General features: G+C 43.4%; 1 protein-coding gene across 2 annotated transcripts; it reads right to left on the bottom strand.

The window, feature by feature from the left end:
• Positions 1-645: 645 nt before the first annotated feature.
• LOC143768706 (uncharacterized) lies at positions 646-14060 on the bottom strand. Of its 2 annotated transcripts, none has more exons than XM_077257360.1 (6): positions 13704-14060; positions 12369-12662; positions 6734-6830; positions 4738-4771; positions 2686-2760; positions 646-1151 (listed from the first exon to the last, which is right to left on the bottom strand). In XM_077257360.1, exons 1-6 carry the CDS (start codon positions 13828-13830, stop codon positions 1083-1085), a joined length of 696 nt encoding a protein of 231 aa, XP_077113475.1. In that variant the 5' UTR covers positions 13831-14060; the 3' UTR covers positions 646-1082. The 2 variants fall into 2 exon arrangements, with proteins under 2 accessions (XP_077113475.1, XP_077113476.1); XM_077257361.1 differs by having other exon boundaries at positions 6734-6824.
• Between the last annotated feature and the right edge of the window lie 4415 nt (positions 14061-18475).

Below are 18475 nucleotides of genomic sequence, written 5' to 3'. Positions count from 1 at the left end.
TGTAATGTATAATGAAAAAATTTAAAAAAAGACCAAAAAAAAGTGCAAATAGAGTAATCCAGCATTTAGTTAAAAAAAGGCTTTTATTTGAATCCACTACGGCAAAATCAAAGACAGAGGAAAAACATCCCGCATGGGATCTGTCATGGTTGACGTGTCTCGGAGTGATACACTTTACTCATAACTAGTGTTGAGCGATACCGTCCGATACTTGAAAGTATCGGTATCGGAAAGTATCGGCCGATACCGGCAAAGTATCGGATCTAATCCGATACCGATACCAGATACCAATACAAGTCAATGGGACTCAAGTATTGGAAGGTATCCCTGATGGTTCCCAGGGTCTGAAGGAGAGGAAACTCTCCTTCAGGCCCTGGGAACTATATTAATGTGTAAAATAAAGAATTAAAATAAAAAATATTGATATACTCACCTCTCCGACGCAGCCTGGACATCCCCGCTGGCAACCGGCAGCCTGCTTTGTTTAAAATGAGCGCGTTCAGTACCTTCCATGATGTCACGGCTTCTGATTGGTCGCGTGCCGCTCATGTGACCGCCACGCGACCAATCAGAAGCCGTGACGTCATCCCTCAGGTCCTAAATTCCTAGAAGGGAATTTAGGACCTGAGGGATGACATCGTGGCTTGTGATTGGTCGCATGGCGGTCACATGAGCAGCACGCGACCAATCAGAAGCCGTGACGTCATGGAAGGTACTGAACGCGCTCATTTTAAACAAAGCAGGCTGCCGGTTACCAGCAGTGATGTCCAGGCTGCTTCGGAGAGGTGAGTATATCAATATTTTTTATTTTAATTCTTTATTTTACACATTAATATGGTCCCGATACCGATTCCCGATACAACAAAAGTATCGGATCTCGGTATCGGAATTCCGATACGGCAAGTATCGGCCGATACCCGATACTTGCGGTATCGGAATGCTCAACACTACTCATAACCTCTCTCAGTCTCACTTATACGGCTATCCAAAAAAAAATGTGGGGCTACAAGGCAACCGCACATATGATATCAATATGCTCTAAAAAAATCAATACCATTAATCAGCATTTGTGAAAAAAAAAATTAATTCTTCTGAACATTTTCATAGTCAGGATCTTCATTTTCGATTGTTGAATTTTTACTATTTTCCACCTGTGAATAAGACAAAAAAATGAATTTATGAAAATCAAAAGAGATAAACAGATTAATTAAATAAAAGTTGTAATTTAACTACAACTGGAAGTGATCGGTATGAATTTTGCAAGCTTTGGTTAGAAGAAGTTTCCCTAACATCGGTGGTAAACCAAAAACTTAACTCCTCACTGTCCAATAAGACCTTAAAGTCATATTGCTCTTCTGAGCACCATAGTTATCAAGACTTATCAGCTAGCCCCATGTGTGACTGCATATGATTGATATCAGGCTTCTTTCCGATATCAGTAATTTTTCTTGCATGAAAAAATCAGTTTAACCAGTGTTTTTCGTCAGTGTTATATCTCTGTTTTGTCACAGTGTGAGTTTTTGCCAATAGGGTTTGGTCAGAGTTCCATAATTTTTCCTTGGATGAAGCAAAATAAAACATTTCTCAAGCTTCTCATATCAAACACTCTGAACAGCACATGGATGTCGTCCAATTTCTGTCTGAATTTTTTCCGGGCACCTATAGATTTTGTATTAGCAATTTGATCCAAGAATCAAGACTGGACATGTCTCGATGATTTTGTGCTGACTACTTGGTCCACAAAATACACAGATATGAAAAGTATGAGTTTCATCCATGAAAAATACTGAAAAAAATTGAAAAACATCAATCGGCAAGACGTTAGCAGTCCCTCCCTAGTCAGTAGAGCTGGCTGAGGAAGAACTGCTCTCTAGAATTGAGGAAGCAGAATTGTTGGCAGGAGCATTCTTAGACAACCCTGAGCCAGCGTCGAGCAGACCAGGCATTACCTGTCTGTCAGTTCTTAGATACATGAAAAGAAAAATAAAATTGTCATGTGTATCCCAATTATTTGTTTAAAGAATGGAAAAAACTATTTATCTGTCACCACTGGCCAATAAACTTTTCTCAAGAACCACATGGATGGCCCACAGACCCAACACACGGATCTCTTTTTCTCCTTATCTGGTGTCAACACAGAGCCAATCTGCTCTTTGCCTGTCAGACTCTAGGCTTTGTATACAATGCCCAACTTTATATGAGCCTTCTTTACATGAGCATCAATTCATTCAACCAATGGCAGAAATGTCAACAAAGAGGCACTTTGATGGGCAACTGTGTTTGGATCATTTGGATGTGATTGTAAAATTCGAGCATCCCATAAAACAGGCTTAAGTCAAAGGTTTTCGTCACATGGTTGGCCCACAGACCTAGTATCAACAAAATGCCAATCTATTCTTTGCCTGTCAACCTCTAGGCTTTGTATACAATGCCCAACTTTATATGAGCCTTTTTTTTATTAGCATCAATTCATTCAACCAAAGGTAGAAATGTCACCAAGGAGGCACTTTGATTGGCAACTGTGTTTGGATCATTTGGATGTAATTGTAAAATTTGAGCATCCCATAAAACAGGCTTAAGTCAAAAGTTTGTATCTTCTTAAGAAAAATTAAGCGTGGAATCACTGAAAACTTCTGTATAATGAATAAAGGAGATATTATTGCAGATTGTGATTTATATCAATACCTTTAATGTATCATAATCGTTTGCCACATGTTTCTTTTCCAGCTCCGCATATGTGAGTTCTGGACTTTGTCCAACCTGTGTAATAATAAAATTAACATGCAATATATTACACAATTAAAAAGATAAAATTGTAAGATTTTAGTTATATTCCTTAAGAAAAGCATTTAATCTCATTGAGAAGATCTATCTTCGGAAGGTGAAGTTGTACAGGAAAAGTTTCCATAATACCTCAGCTGTGAAAATAAAAAAGTATCCCTCATGTCACCAATTGGTGCTAGTTTGTGAGTCAATGTTTGATCCTTTAAAGGTAAGGTACCGCGTTTGTAGATCATTAATAAATCACTGTAATGTAGCAGAACATGCTGCTATAACCAAGTTTTAAATGCATGTGAAACAGATTTCATGTGTTATATGTGTTTAAAGAAGGAACTGGGGGCTGACATCTTGGTTTCACAGCAGTTCACGACACTAACAGTGTCATTTTACAGCACCCCATGGACATAGGAGATAATAGACCGGTGCGGACCCTATCTTTAACATTGTAGCTGCTTTAGCAGTGAGCTGGGCACGCCTCTGTGGGCTGCACAATTCACTGCTGTAGGTGTGACTAGCTGCCATTTTACTATAGCCCAGTGCTATCTGCCGAGCTCCACTTACTCTCTATCACAGGAGAAATGTGCACTGCTCCTCTGTACTCCAGGCACTGAGCAGACATCCTCTGCCCCTCACAAGCTGCCCTGTGTGCTTCTCCTGCTGTGATCTGTGATCTCTGGTAAGCTGCATTCACAGCCTGCAGAGAGAGGTGACACCTGACACCTCTCTCTGCCATACAATGTATCTCTCCCCTCCCTCCACAATGCCTGGCCATTCACTGCAGACCTGGAGCTCCTTCTTATCTTACTGAGGGATGAGTCACAGACAGCTCTGCACAGACAATGCTGCTCCATACACACCACATAAACTATGTAACTGTGCTTCTGATGCAGTAACTGCTGGTGATAGCACACACAAAATGGCTCTGCCCTGTGATGCTGCTCTTCATTCTGCCCCAGGGATATTAGACCACCCAAAATGGGAGGGAAATGCTGATGTCATCAGTTACTGCCCCAATTTTCCAGCTAACAGTAAAGCTGGTAAGTCTTACTATAGCTGCTTGAGGTCTAAAACGGAAAATGCTCCCCCTAGTGGTCAATATATATATTTGTAAGAAAATATATAATATTTTTCATATAGAATGTTTGCAAACAGTGCAAACATTGCATTAATACATTTTATTTACTATTTTAAGCTTGATTTCACAAAAAACAAACTACAAGAAAACTGGTGGCACCTTCCCTTTAAAGGTATATAATAAGGTGTTTGCAATATATTAAGAGGATAAAAACTGTAATGGGAGTTATGCTTCCTTAACCATTAATCGACTAATTATTCTACAACACACAAAGCTTTTGCTAACACCGGGGCCAGTGATTTTATTTTGTGAGGGATTTCATAAATTCTACAGCTGGCCATATTTAACTGTACTAAATATATAATATTCTATATGTTGTATAATATTTTTTGCTCGAGCCTGGATCATGGACCTAGTGTGCCATGGACCGAGGAGAGCCTACAAATTCCCAACTCTTCGATAGAGCCCCTGTTGGTTGGGTTAGATTTGGCTTTGAATGGAAGCCAGGTGCTACTGCCGGACAGACCTGGGACACACGGCAGCTGATCCTAAATAAGGGGTGTTATATTGCAGACTTTTTATTGCTGTTTTGGACCCCTCAACTTATAAGAAACCAAAGTCTATAGTTGTTTCACTCACTAGCTTAAAAAACTAAGGCTAAGTTCATAAGACCGAGCTGTTTGGTTTTTGCTTAGTGTGACCGGCGGGATTGACCTAATGACTTCACGGTTGCCTAAAGAACAGTTAGTTCAGGTCAGAAAACTTACCAGTCGGGACAATTATTGTGAACTGAACGTGGGCCTTTTTTAACGGATGTGTGGACCTGCTCTTAGAGGGAACTTTTTATTTGTGCAGAAATAGGACTAATTTAAAGCACCTACCTCATTAACTACTTGTGTCTGACAGATTTTCTTTCTATTAAAAAAACATAAAATTGTGTTCAGTGTAATACACAATTTTGGAATTGCAGACAACATACTGTACATGAAAATCATAAAAAGAAAAGAATAATAAAATATATTTTTCTAATGCACAATGTTTTGGCAAATGTTTTAAAAGATAGTGAGGTCCAATCCACAGTTTAAAACCTTGTAGAGAAGAGGGGCTAACTAGGGGGATACTGCTGCAAAACGGGATCCCCACGTATGCTCCGACAGAGCCACAGACTGTAACGATGCAGACAGAGCGAATGTGCGCGTGACGTGCATCATTTTCGGGAGTATACGCCTATGGGACGTTGACACCCACACACAGTTTACTAAGTCTGAGTGCCTTTAGTAGATGTACACGCCCGAAAATGATGGACGTTACTGTAGTGAATATAGTAAGTATAAAAAATAAAAAAAAACACAAAGCAATTGGGGAAATGCTCTTATTTTACAATTTCAACGCACATGGACTTTTTTTCCCACTTTCCAGTGCATTACACGATAAAATAATTTGTTCGGGCATGGACACCACCATGACACCATTATTTCTTTAAATAATTAAAAAATACGGCGTGGGGACTCCTGTATTCTTGATAACCAGCCTTGCTGAAGCTGACAGCTGAGGGTTGCATCCCCCAGCTGTTAGTTTTGCCTGGCTGGTTAACAAAAATACAGGGGAATCCACGCCAGGTTTTTTTAAAAAAATCTTTATTTACAGCACAGGAGCGGCTGATGAATACTCCCATCCGCCGCTCCTGCTCTCACTGTTATTAGCGGCAGCAGATGTCGGATGATGGGAGTAGTAGTACCATCAGCTGACACCATAACCAGAAGGTAAACTTTATGCCTCCGATCACAACTGAGAGCTCACGCTGTCTTCTTATAATGTGGGAACCGCGGCTCTTTGACCGGCGGGTAATGATTTCACCGCTGTTCAGAAGCGGTGTTTGCTGCGCTGTCATGCACATTAAAGTTCAGCAAACACTGGATGTTCGGGTACCCCATTCAAGTGAATGGGGTCCGGGTTTGGGTTTGGGTACCCGAACCCAAACTTTTTGTAACTGTTCAGCTGAACCCACCAGACCCAAACATCCCGGTGTCCGCCCATCTCTAATTAAATGTTAAACTATTTTTTTAACGTCTTCTCTGATGGCTGGGCCCTAGTACAATCTGTCAGGACTCTGAACATATTTATTACCTTTTGTGCATTACTGCCCTTTTCCAAGATGGCGTCTTTGGTCTCATGTGCACTGTGTCTTCCTGCTATAAAACTCCACCCCAGCCTTCAGTCTGTGCTAGAGTATTCTGCCTTGCATCCAGCTCCTGACCCTGTTGACTCTCTGGCTGTATACCTGCTCCTGTGAACCTGTGTGGTGATCCTGCTACTCTGCTCTGAGTTCCTGCTGCATACACCAGTATCCAGTAATCCTCCTTCATTAGCTGCTCGTGTTTACTTCCATCTGCATTTGCTGGACATATAAGCTGTTGCTGCTCTGCAAAGACCTGAGACTATTACCCAGGCCTCCCTGGTTGTGCTAAGATATTATTTGAACTGCCTTATAACATAGCTATCTGTGTTTGGACTAAAACAAGGACTTATTCGTGACAAGTATCCTCAAGAATAATTGTGCTTCATAGACTTTCTGCGTGATTGCATTTTCCCCTGAAGTTCCTTATAGACTGCTAAGCTGCGTTTAATATTTACACCAAGTGTTGTGGACTTGAGTTTCTCTCTGCACCTGTTTGAATCACCATGTGATAATATAGACTTTACCACTTATAAAACTGTGTCCTGTAGTTGTCTTGTTCCATGCAAAGAGTCTCCTGAGTTATCCCCTATAATTATTACACAATCATTCCCATCTCGGTCATCAAAGATAAAGATGAGAATAACCTTTAAAGTCTTAATGTCCCTTTAATTATGTTGGTTATCAATATTATACAATACCTCTTATAAAAGAAGACAAGTAGTAAAAGCAAAAGAAGAAAGGCGACTCCAGCCAGTACAATAATTGTGATCACCGGCATCGATGGTCCTGCTGATGCTCAAGAAAGACAAAAATATTAAAATATTAAACTAACAATTTGCTTTTATGACATTGGAGTAATAGACCTTGACCATAAATAGAAAATTTAAAAAAATCCTTGACCCTCACCTCTTCACTTCTCGGTTCTTCACCGTCCCCTGTCTAGTTCTCATCACATCTTCTGATTGCCATCGCAAGCGCTGAATCCCTGGGTCTTTGAACTCTGATGAGGCCCAAAATGGTTCTGTGCAAGCATGTATAGGATCATGACATCACAATGTTCGCCATGACCCTGCATGTTTAGAACTGTAATGGGACTCATCAAGGCCGGAAGTCTTAAACTAGCACGAAGAAACCCAGAAAGTCAATCTTCACGGCAGTGAGATGATCAGTGAGAAAGGATGACTGTGGGCGTAACGTTGAGGAGTGGAGATTATTTTTTTATACAGAGAACCAAAGAGATATAGATTCTGACTAATAAATTTTTTGGCACTCAATAATGCTTGTAGAAAATAAAGTCATTAATTATACATCTGGACAGACAGATCAGCGGTAGCTCGTTTCTTACTAAACGTTTTCGGTCCTTTGTGGACCTTCCTCAGAGCAAGTTTATCTACTGTACTGGAGCGTAGGATCTGAACTTATAATCAGATGTATGAGTATACTGGCAATATATGTGGAGGCAAATTTCAGAGGCAGTAATGGAGACCGTGACTGTGAGCAGGATAAGCTGCTTGGGCATGCAATGTGCCCACACTGTGTACTAAACGTTCTGTTGCCTGGAGCGCTGGTGGCATGCTGAGACGCTGAGGGAGGCTTTATTTTCTACAAGCATTATTGAGTGCCAAGCTTTTTGATACATTTGATTTCAGGGGCTGGAAACCCTACTTGAGCACCTCTTCTCACAAATTTATAGAGTGCCGTGTAACTTGTTCTTAATACATTTTTTTGCATTCACATTTCTTTTTAGTCTTGTGCCATTTGTTGACATTTTTGCTCTAAAAATTATTCAAAATGGCGAATGCAAGTTTATGAATTATTTTTATTCTTTTTATTTCTTATCTGCCATTTTTGTGAAAAACATTAACGTGATCAGTCAAAATGTCTGACACAACTCTAATATCTCTGCAAAAAAAATTTCAACTACAAGTAGCTACATATTAGAGGCACATTCTCGTTGCGTTGAACCCACTATGCCAAAAATAAAAAAATATGGCACATTAATGGATTATCATGACAGTCAGAGTCTTGGCTTGTATTAGATTTGCTAACCCGCCGTGGTGTTGTGGTAACATTGTGAAGTTAAAGGGCCACTGTCACCCCCCCCCAGGCGTTATAAACTGAAAGAGCCACCTTGTGCAGCAGTAATGCTGCAGTCTAACAAGGTGGCTCTTTTAGTTTTTGATTAAGTTATTACCGCAATAAAACGTTTTAAAAATTGGCCAAACGTACCAGCGATTGTACCAGGAGGCGGTCCGAAGCGTCCTCTATGAATCTTCAAACTGCCGTCACTCTTCTCTTCAGGGCCGATGGTACCCGCCCCCTTCGCGTTGTTGCTTCAAATCCGGCGCCTGCGCTGTGCGTGCCTGCCTGGGGCCTGCGCAGTCTTCTTTGGCCGTCATCACTCACACGCAGGGTGCCTGACTGCGTCTGTGCGGGCAGTGCGGCCGCCCTGTTACTGAATCCCCGCCCCGCACTGTGTTATTCATTATGCACACTGCGGGGCTGGCATTCCTGGGCATGCGCACTGCACTGCGCTGTTCAGGCCCTCCCCCAGCTCGGACGTTCTCCCTTGTCTGACGTTGCCCCTGCTCCCCCGCCTTCCGGCATTATTTTCGGCTGCCAGATTCCAAAATCTGGTGAGGATTAGTGTATATGGCGGCAAGCTGCTGTGTGCTTTGTCTCTCTCTATGTGTTTGTATGTTTTAATGCAAATGCATATTTACACCAGCAGCAATGAAAATTAGGTACTTGTGTGGGTGGCCATAAATTACAAAGCACTGATGATCAATACTGTTTTTTTGGGGAGCATTATAGGTTTACATTGCGTTCGGGCAATACGTTTTGCGAATATAGCTAGCGTATTGCACCAGCGCAATGTCTTTAGCGGGATTGCTTTTGCCGATCCCGCTATCGCAGATCCACAATCTGCGCTAGCGAGGAACGGAGCTGGGACGCTGAAAGCAGCATCTGAGGTCCGACTGAAAATAACGGCACATCGCAAGGGCGTGCCTAAAAAATGGCATGCGCTAGCGATGCGATCCAGATCCTAAACACATTGCCGTCAATGGGTGCGCTAACGGACCCGTTGCATGGCGTAACTTGCGACAATCACGCCATGCAGCGTACTCCTTTAGCGTTAACCCATTAACGCTTAGTGAACCTATTCGTAACGCACTGAACATCACTAAAGGAGGAGGGGTCTGCATTATACCACATCAAAGAACAATAAACGTTGAGGGGTGACCATTATTACACCGTACTGCAGATCAATGCACGGTCAGGGGTCTGCATTATTATACCGCACTGATCATCAATAAACGGTGAGGGGGGATCATTATTATTCCGCACTATAGATCTATAAACGGTCATGGTGGAGCATTGAGTGGAGCACTTAAATACGTGGCACTGAAATACGTGGCACTGAAATACGTGGCACTGAAATACGTGACACGTGGCACTGAAATACGTGGCACGTGGCACTGAAATACGTGGCACGTGGCACTGAAATACGTGGCACTGAAATACGTGGCACTGAAATACGTGGCACTGAAATACGTGGCACTGAAATACATGGCACGTGGCACTGAAATACGTGGCACTGAAATACGTGGCACTGAAATACGTGACACGTGGCACTGAAATACGTGGCATGTGGCACTGAAATACGTGGCACGTGGCACTGAAATACGTGGCACTGAAATACGTGGCACTGAAATACATGGCACGTGGCACTGAAATACGTGGCACTGAAATACGTGGCACTGAAATACGTGACACGTGGCACTGAAATACGTGGCACGTGGCACTGAAATACGTGGCATTGAAATACGTGACACGTGGCACTGAAATACGTGGCACGTGGCACTGAAATACGTGGCACGTGGCACTGAAATACGTGGCACTGAAATACGTGGCACGTGGCACTGAAATACGTGGCACGTGGCACTGAAATACGTGACACGTGGCACTGAAATACGTGGCACTGAAATACGTGACACGTGGCACTGAAATACGTGGCACTGAAATACGTGGCACTGAAATACGTGGCACTGAAATACGTGGCACTGAAATACGTGGCACGTGGCACTGAAATACGTGACACGTGGCACTGAAATACGTGGCACTGAAATACGTGACACGTGGCACTGAAATACGTGGCACGTGGCACTGAAATACGTGGTACGTGGCACTGAAATACGTGGCACTGAAATACGTGGCACGTGGCACTGAAATACGTGGCACTGAAATACGTGGCACTGAAATATGTGACATGTGGCACTGAAATACGTGGCACTGAGTGATGCCACGTGCCACGTATTTCAGTGCCACGTATTTCAGTGCCACGTGCCACGTATTTCAGTGCCACGTGCCACGTATTTCAGTGCCACGTGTCACGTATTTCAATGCCACGTATTTCAGTGCCACGTATTTCAGTGCCACGTGCCACGTATTTCAGTGCCACGTATTTCAGTGCCACGTACCATGTATTTCAGTGCCACGTGCCACGTATTTCAGTGCCACGTGTCACGTATTTCAGTGCCACGTATTTCAGTGCCACGTATTTCAGTGCCACGTGCCACGTATTTCAGTGCCACGTGCCACGTATTTCAGTGCCACGTATTTCAGTGCCACGTATTTCAGTGCCACGTGCCACGTATTTCAGTGCCACGTATTTCAGTGCCACGTGTCACGTATTTCAGTGCCACGTATTTCAGTGCCACGTATTTCAGTGCCACGTGCCACGTATTTCAGTGCCACGTATTTCAGTGCCACGTGTCACGTATTTCAGTGCCACGTATTTCAGTGCCACGTATTTCAGTGCCACGTATTTCAGTGCCACGTATTTCAGTGCCACGTGCCACGTATTTCAGTGCCACGTGCCACGTATTTCAGTGCCACGTGTCACGTATTTCAGTGCCACGTATTTCAGTGCCACGTATTTAAGTGCTCCACTCAATGCTCCACCATGACCGTTTATAGATCTATAGTGCGGAATAATAATGATCCCCCCTCACCGTTTATTGATGATCAGTGCGGTATAATAATGCAGACCCCTGACCGTGCATTGATCTGCAGTACGGTGTAATAATGGTCACCCCTCAACGTTTATTGTTCTTTGATGTGGTATAATGCAGACCCCTCCTCCTTTAGTGATGTTCAGTGCGTTACGAATAGGTTCACTAAGCGTTAATGGGTTAACGCTAAAGGAGTACGCTGCATGGCGTGATTGTCGCAAGTTACGCCATGCAACGGGTCCGTTAGCGCACCCATTGACGGCAATGTGTTTAGGATCTGGATCGCATCGCTAGCGCATGCCATTTTTTAGGCACGCCCTTGCGATGTGCCGTTATTTTCAGTCGGACCTCAGATGCTGCTTTCAGCGTCCAAGCTCCGTTCCTCGCTAGCGCAGATTGTGGATCTGCGATAGCGGGATCGGCAAAAGCAATCCCGCTAAAGACATTGCGCTGGTGCAATACGCTAGCTATATTCGCAAAACGTATTGCCCGAACGCAATGTAAACCTATAATGCTCCCCAAAAAAACAGTATTGATCATCAGTGCTTTGTAATTTATGGCCACCCACACAAGTACCTAATTTTCATTGCTGCTGGTGTAAATATGCATTTGCATTAAAACATACAAACACATAGAGAGAGACAAAGCACACAGCAGCTTGCCGCCATATACACTAATCCTCACCAGATTTTGGAATCTGGCAGCCGAAAATAATGCCGGAAGGCGGGGGAGCAGGGGCAACGTCAGACAAGGGAGAACGTCCGAGCTGGGGGAGGGCCTGAACAGCGCAGTGCAGTGCGCATGCCCAGGAATGCCAGCCCCGCAGTGTGCATAATGAATAACACAGTGCGGGGCGGGGATTCAGTAACAGGGCGGCCGCACTGCCCGCACAGACGCAGTCAGGCACCCTGCGTGTGAGTGATGACGGCCAAAGAAGACTGCGCAGGCCCCAGGCAGGCACGCACAGCGCAGGCGCCGGATTTGAAGCAACAACGCGAAGGGGGCGGGTACCATCGGCCCTGAAGAGAAGAGTGACGGCAGTTTGAAGATTCATAGAGGACGCTTCGGACCGCCTCCCGGTACAATCGCTGGTACGTTTGGCCAATTTTTAAAACGTTTTATTGCGGTAATAACTTAATCAAAAACTAAAAGAGCCACCTTGTTAGACTGCAGCATTACTGCTGCACAAGGTGGCTCTTTCAGTTTATAACGCCTGGGGGGGGGTGACAGTGGCCCTTTAAGGTATTTGCATCATTAGGTTAATCATTAAGGGTTCACAGATTAAAACCTTTACATCACCAAACAAATGGTCACTTACCTTCAATATGCAGTGTTACACTTTGCATAGATTTGGGGCCATTTTGGAAAGTTGCATTACATTCCAGTGAACGGTTATTGTCCTTCGAGGAGGGAGAATATTGCATTTCAGATTTCACTTCCCAATTACCTTGAGACCGGTTAACGTACTGGGTGATGGCTTGAAAATTTTGTATATTCCATGTTAAATTTGGAGGACTTGAAGCACAAGTATAATTTACGGCACAAGTTATGTTGACCTTTGTACCTTCTATAAGGTTTTCAGACCCTTTGATTACTGGTTTCAGAGGAAAATCTAGAGAGAAGGAGTGAATATATGTCAACCTTCAAAAACGTATCTATTTTGGATTATTTCTTCTTCCAATATAATCTATGTACATTAAGAGTTGGGGTAATTTGTCAAACCTAGTCATTAGAAATGAGCATATCTTTAGATATTAGAATTTGCAAGATTCTCTAAATTTTCCGGCAAATCGAAAATAATTCAAAGCCTCCACATGTTTAGTAAAAATGTGTGACACTCTTCTTAATCTTTTTGTCGTGTTTTCACAATCTATCTGAACAGTTCAAGTGTTTTATGGCTTTCTTTCCCTATCTCTAGGGCTCATCTGTGACCTGTGACGTCTTCTCACTGTCCAGATTCACTTAAAAATGGCTGCTGCATTCCCTACCTCAGCTTTTAGAAAGACTACGACAGTATTTCTAGATTGAATGTGCTAAACCATGTGAAGTGATAGCTGCAAGACATCATTGAGAAGCCTATCCAGTCGCTCCTGAGGTCATGTCAACCTTCACTGGCTGTTGTAATCTTTAATTTTTAGCGAGGTTTTAATTGGCATGTGTTATGTTGGGGGATTTGCGGGAAGTAAGTTGCAAGCCGGGTTGAGCAATTTCCTCAAGATATGATGTAAATTTGATTCAAATCATTTCTACTAGACAAATACAAAATCTGTGGAAGTTACGAAGCGATAGAGAAAGTACAATGGTATTAGACATTCAAAAGAAAAGTTATTTCAACAAAAAATCCTATACATATTATTTTAGTTCTAAAAAGTCAATAATTTTTTAAGAAAAAAAGAGTAAAATGTAAGCTGTACATTTCTAATGTTTTAGGCATCTTCAACACCACCCCTGTATTGTTTTCATTATACATTTTTTGTTTTTAAAGTTAAAAAATAATAACTTTTCAAATAGAATTCTCAAAAAAGTTTTCAAGTTTATCATTGACTATTTCTAATTAATAATGTACATAATTATTGTATTTCTAACTTAGTTCATTTCTATCCTCAACACTGAAACTGTACATGTTGTCTATTTCAATTATTATGCAACCGACCTGAGACGCTCACTGTGCAGAATCTTCCATCAAGATTGTAGGCGTTTAGAATCCTGCTTATTCCCGGATAATATTGTCCCTCATTTTGTACATTATTTATCCTCAATGAGCAGCTGTTTCTTCTCATTCGGACCAGAGATGTGCATCCTTTGTATTCCCTGCTTAACTTATCACGTGATTTATTATTATATACCACTATGTCTCTAGTAGAGTTTCCGAAGAACCAAAGTAAGTTGAAATCGTTGACTTGAGTTGGATGGGTTAAGGTGCAAGGAATCTCCAGGCAGGAACCCCTCAAAGCTCTGATGGTTCTAGGAAATCTGAAGTTCCAGTCACTGCAAGATGATCTGTGGAAACAACCTGCAGATGATAAAAATGTCATATTAATTTAGGCTACGTTCACATTTGCGTTGTGCGCCGCAGCGTCGGCGCCGCAGCGCACAACGCAAACAAAAGCGCAGCAAAACGCATGCACAACGCTGCGTTTTGCGCCGCATGCGCCGTTTTTTTCATTGAATTTGGACGCAGCAAAAATGCAACTTGCTGCGTCCTCTGCGCCCCGACGCGGGCGCCGCAGCGACGCATGCGGCGCAAAACGCAAGTGCGCCGCATGTCCATGCGCCCCCATGTTAAATATAGGGGCGCATGACGCATGCGGCGCCGCTGCGGCGCCCGACGCTGCGGCGCTGGCCGCAAATGTGAACGTAGCCTTAGAGGGTTTTTTAAAAATTTTCTCTAGACCCATTTGTAATTTTTTCTAAAATTTTCTCTCCTGTGATGTGTGTGTAAAAAGCGTCGGAATATTTTGTGCAGCTCCTGTATCTTCGAATTGCAAGACATCTTTAACTCCTTACAGACCTCCAGCTTAGGCTGGGGTCACACTTGCGAGTTTAATGCGAGAAACTCATGCATCAATACCCGGCACTGACGCCGGCACTCGGGACTGCATAGAAATACATGCAGCCGCACGCTCTGGTCCCGAGTGCTGGTGGCAGTGCCGGGTATTGATGCCAGAAGCTTGCGTGAGTTTCTCGCATTAAACTCACAAGTGTGACCCTGGCCTTACACGTAGGGTACAAGCTGGAAACAGGTGTATGGAGAAGGCTTGAGGGTGAACTTGCCCAATACCCAGTAGGTAATGGCTATGTGCTACTGCCAGGACTAGCTTGTAACAACAGCAAGTGGCGCAAAGTGCCACTCATGGTTGTTAAACTGTGAAATGCCTCTCCGTGAAATGCCTGTCAACCTCTGACAATGGCATTAACAGCACGCCGGGATAGAGGCACTTTATTCCACGCATCCATCAGTGCACCTGTCACGTGATCATTGGTCGTCGATGGATTGGAGTCTGTTGAAGACTTCTGTGCTTGTCATTATGGAGCTCCCTAGAAGCTCTTCTTGTGGCCGGGCTTCAAAGGTGACTATGATTTTTACTATATGCAGAAATATCATGGCATTGTTTCATATAGTACAAGCGATCAAATGATTGTAGAATCATGCCCCCTAAGGGGACTAATAAAAGTGAAAAGCAAAGAAAAAAGTTTTAAAAACTATGAAAAAAACATAAAAGTTCAAATCCTTCCATTTTCCGCTATTAAAAATAAAGATAATCACAAAATCCACATATATGGTGTATCTGCATCTAGAAAAGTCAGATCTATTAAAATATAAAAATAATTAATCGGTACTAGAAACCATAAATTGAAAAATTTAAGAATACCAGAATTACACTATTTTTGCTCATTGCACTACCATGAAAAATGCTGTAACAAGAGACCAAAATTTCATATCCATCCCAAAATGGTATTGGTAAAAACGTTTTCTTGCCCCACAAAAAATAAACCATCAAACAGCTCCATTAACTTAAAAATGAAAACGTTAGGGGCCTCCAAAATGGCGACATCATAACCTTAAATCTTTTTTTTCAAAACGTATTGTTTTTTCACCACAAAAATAATGGAAAAAACTAGACAAGTTGGGTGTCTCCATAATCACACTTGAGAGAAGAAGAAGTAGAAAAAACAAAAAAGCAAAAACGAAAATTGGCTGTGACGTGAAGGGGATAAAGCAGTTTGTCTTCAAGGAGAACAAGAGGATCTTCATCTGCCCAGATTTGTGAGGAACCCATTTACATCTGATGGTGATCTGGGCTGCCTAAAATTGGCTTGGTCGGAAAATGTAATTCTAATATGTAATGGGTCCTTTAAAATAACATCCTGTGTATTTGGAACATATACAGACGGCAATAGAAAAATAAGTGGCAATTTTCAATGTATAGACTTGTCCAAAGCCTCCAAAGTTATCCCCAAATTGTCTTGGATACAAAAATTTTAAAAAATAAGAGAAGCACTTAAAAGTCAGATGATTAAAATTCAGATATTAATCAGCTTATGACCTGTGGGAAAATTACAAAAATTGTATTTTTTTAGAATAAATTGTGATATAAAATAAACCAAATAAACATAAAATAAATATTGTAAAGCATTTTTTAAATATACATGTTATACAAAAACTTAATTTAAAGGGCCACTGTCACCCCCTCCAGCCATTATAAACTAAGGGTATGTTTCCACGGTCAGGAAACTCTGCTTGTTTGACGCTGCGCAGAGCTGCAGCGTCAAACAAGCAGCGTCCAGATGTTCCAGCATAGTGGAGGGGATTTTATGAAATCCCGTCTCCACTATGCGTGGAAACCCGCATCAGTCTTCCCTGCGACTCCGGACATGCTGCGCGTCTTTTCAGATCGCAGCATGTCCGTACACCTTGCGGGGACGCAGCGTCCCCGCAAGGCATAACACAGGGCGCTATGGGAGAGAGCGATGATCCCGGATGTGAAGAGTTAACACATCCGGCATCATCGCGTCCCAGAAAGGGGGCGGGGCTTAGCGCCGAGCGGCTTCGCCGTTGCGGCGATACCGCCGGCCATCCTGACCGTGGAAACATACCCTAAAAGAGCCACCTTGTGCAGCAGTAATACTGCAGTCTAACAAGGTGGCTCTTTTAGTTTTTGATTCATTTATTACCTCAATAAAGCGTTTTAAAAATTGGCCACAAATACCAGATATTGTACCAGGAGGCGGTCCGAATCGTCCTCTATGAAGCTCCCAACTGCCGTCACTCTTCTCTTCAGGGGCGATGGTACCCGCCCCCTTCGCTTTGTTGCTTCTTAAATCCGGCACCTGCGCTGTGCGTGCCTGCCTGGGGCAGGCGCAGTCTTCATTGTCAGTCACAGCTCAGATGCAGGGTGCCTGACTGCGCCTGTGCGGGCAGTGCGGCCACCCTGTTGCTGAATCCCCGCCCCGCACTGTGTTATTCATTATGCACAGTGCGGGGCTGGCATTCCTGGGCATGCGCACTGCGCTGTTCAGGCGCTCCCCATCTCGGACGCTCCCCCATCTCTGACATTCCCCCTGCACCCTGCACCCTGCGTCTGAGCTGTGACTGACAATGAAGACTGCGCCTGCATCTTGAGTTGTGACCAGGAATGAGCGGACCCATGAAAGTTTGGCTTCTGATACCCAACCGAACTTTAGTCCAACGTTTGTTTGGGTGCCAAAGCTGTACCTGAACTTGAACCACTTGAACCTGAACCCAAGCTTCATTGAAATCATTGGGGACCCGAACTTTAGTCCAACTTTTGTTTTGGGTCCCAAAGCTGTACCTGAACTTGAACCACTTGAACCTGAACCCAAACTCTATTGAAATCATTAGGGACCCGAACTTTAGTCCAACGTTTGTTTTGGGTACCAGAGCTGTACTCGAACTTGAACCATTTGAACCTGAACCCAAACTCCTGGAAAATGTATCTATCTCTGGACTTCCGAACTGTAAAATGGACTTCCAGGAGAAGTCCATCTTCTGAGTTCACCCCCGGAACCTAGGTGTCCGGTACAAGTCCCAAACTTTACAGTTCCTCTTAGACTAGTCAACTGACCTGCCTCTTGACTAGTCAACTGACCTGCTTCTTGGACTAGTCAACTGACTTGCCTCTTGTACTAGTCAACTGACCTGCCTCTTGGACTAGACAACTGACCTGTTTCTTGTAATATTCAACTGACCTGCATCTTGGACTAGTCAACTGACCTTCTTCTTCGACTGGTCAACTGACCTGCCTCTTGGACCAATCTACTGACTTGCCTTTTGGACTAGTTAACTGACCTGCCTCTTGGACTGGTCAACTGACCTGCATCTTGGACTGGTCAACTGACCCGCTTCTTGTACTAGTCAACTGACCTGCATCTTGGATGAATCAACTGACCTGCCTCTTGGACTAGTCAACTGACCTGCTTCTTGTACTAGTCAACTGACCTGCCTCTTGGACTAGTCAACTGACTTTCCTCTTGGACTAGTCAACTGACCTACCTCTTGGACTAGTCAATTAACCTGCCTCTTGGACTAGTCAAATGACCTGCTTCATGGACTAGTCAACTAACCTGCCTCTTGGACTAGTCAACTGACTTGCCTTTTGAACTAGTCAACTGACCTGCCTCTTGGACTAGTCAACTGACCTACCTCTTGGACTAGTCAATTAACCTGCCTTTTGGACTAGTCAAATGACCTGCTTCATGGACTAGTCAACTAACCTGCCTCTTGAACTAGTCAACTGACCTGCCTCTTGGACCAGTCGAGTGACCTGCCTCTTGGACTAGTCAATTAAACTGCCTCTTGGACTAGTCAACTGACCTGCCTCTTGGACTAGTCACCTGACCTGCATCTTGGACTAGTCAACTGATCTGCCCCTTGGACAAGTCAATTAACCTGCCTCTTGGACT

The sequence above is a fragment of the Ranitomeya variabilis genome, chromosome 4 (assembly GCF_051348905.1).
Source record: "Ranitomeya variabilis isolate aRanVar5 chromosome 4, aRanVar5.hap1, whole genome shotgun sequence".
In the NCBI taxonomy this organism is placed as follows: domain Eukaryota; kingdom Metazoa; phylum Chordata; class Amphibia; order Anura; family Dendrobatidae; genus Ranitomeya; species Ranitomeya variabilis.
The sequence above is the reverse complement of the archived record's forward strand: the minus strand, read 5'-3'. Positions and strand labels throughout refer to the sequence as shown.

Coding starts and splice junctions, on each gene's coding strand:
- LOC143768706 (XM_077257360.1), bottom strand. CDS start 13,830: ATGAGAAGAAACAGCTGCTCATTGAGGATAAATAATGTACAAAATGAG. Junction 12,663..13,703: donor CTGCACAGTGAGCGTCTCAG/GTCGGTTGCATA, acceptor CCTTCTCTCTAG/ATTTTCCTCTGAAACCAGTA. Junction 4,772..6,733: donor CTTGTCTTCTTTTATAAGAG/GTATTGTATAAT, acceptor TTTTTTTAATAG/AAAGAAAATCTGTCAGACAC.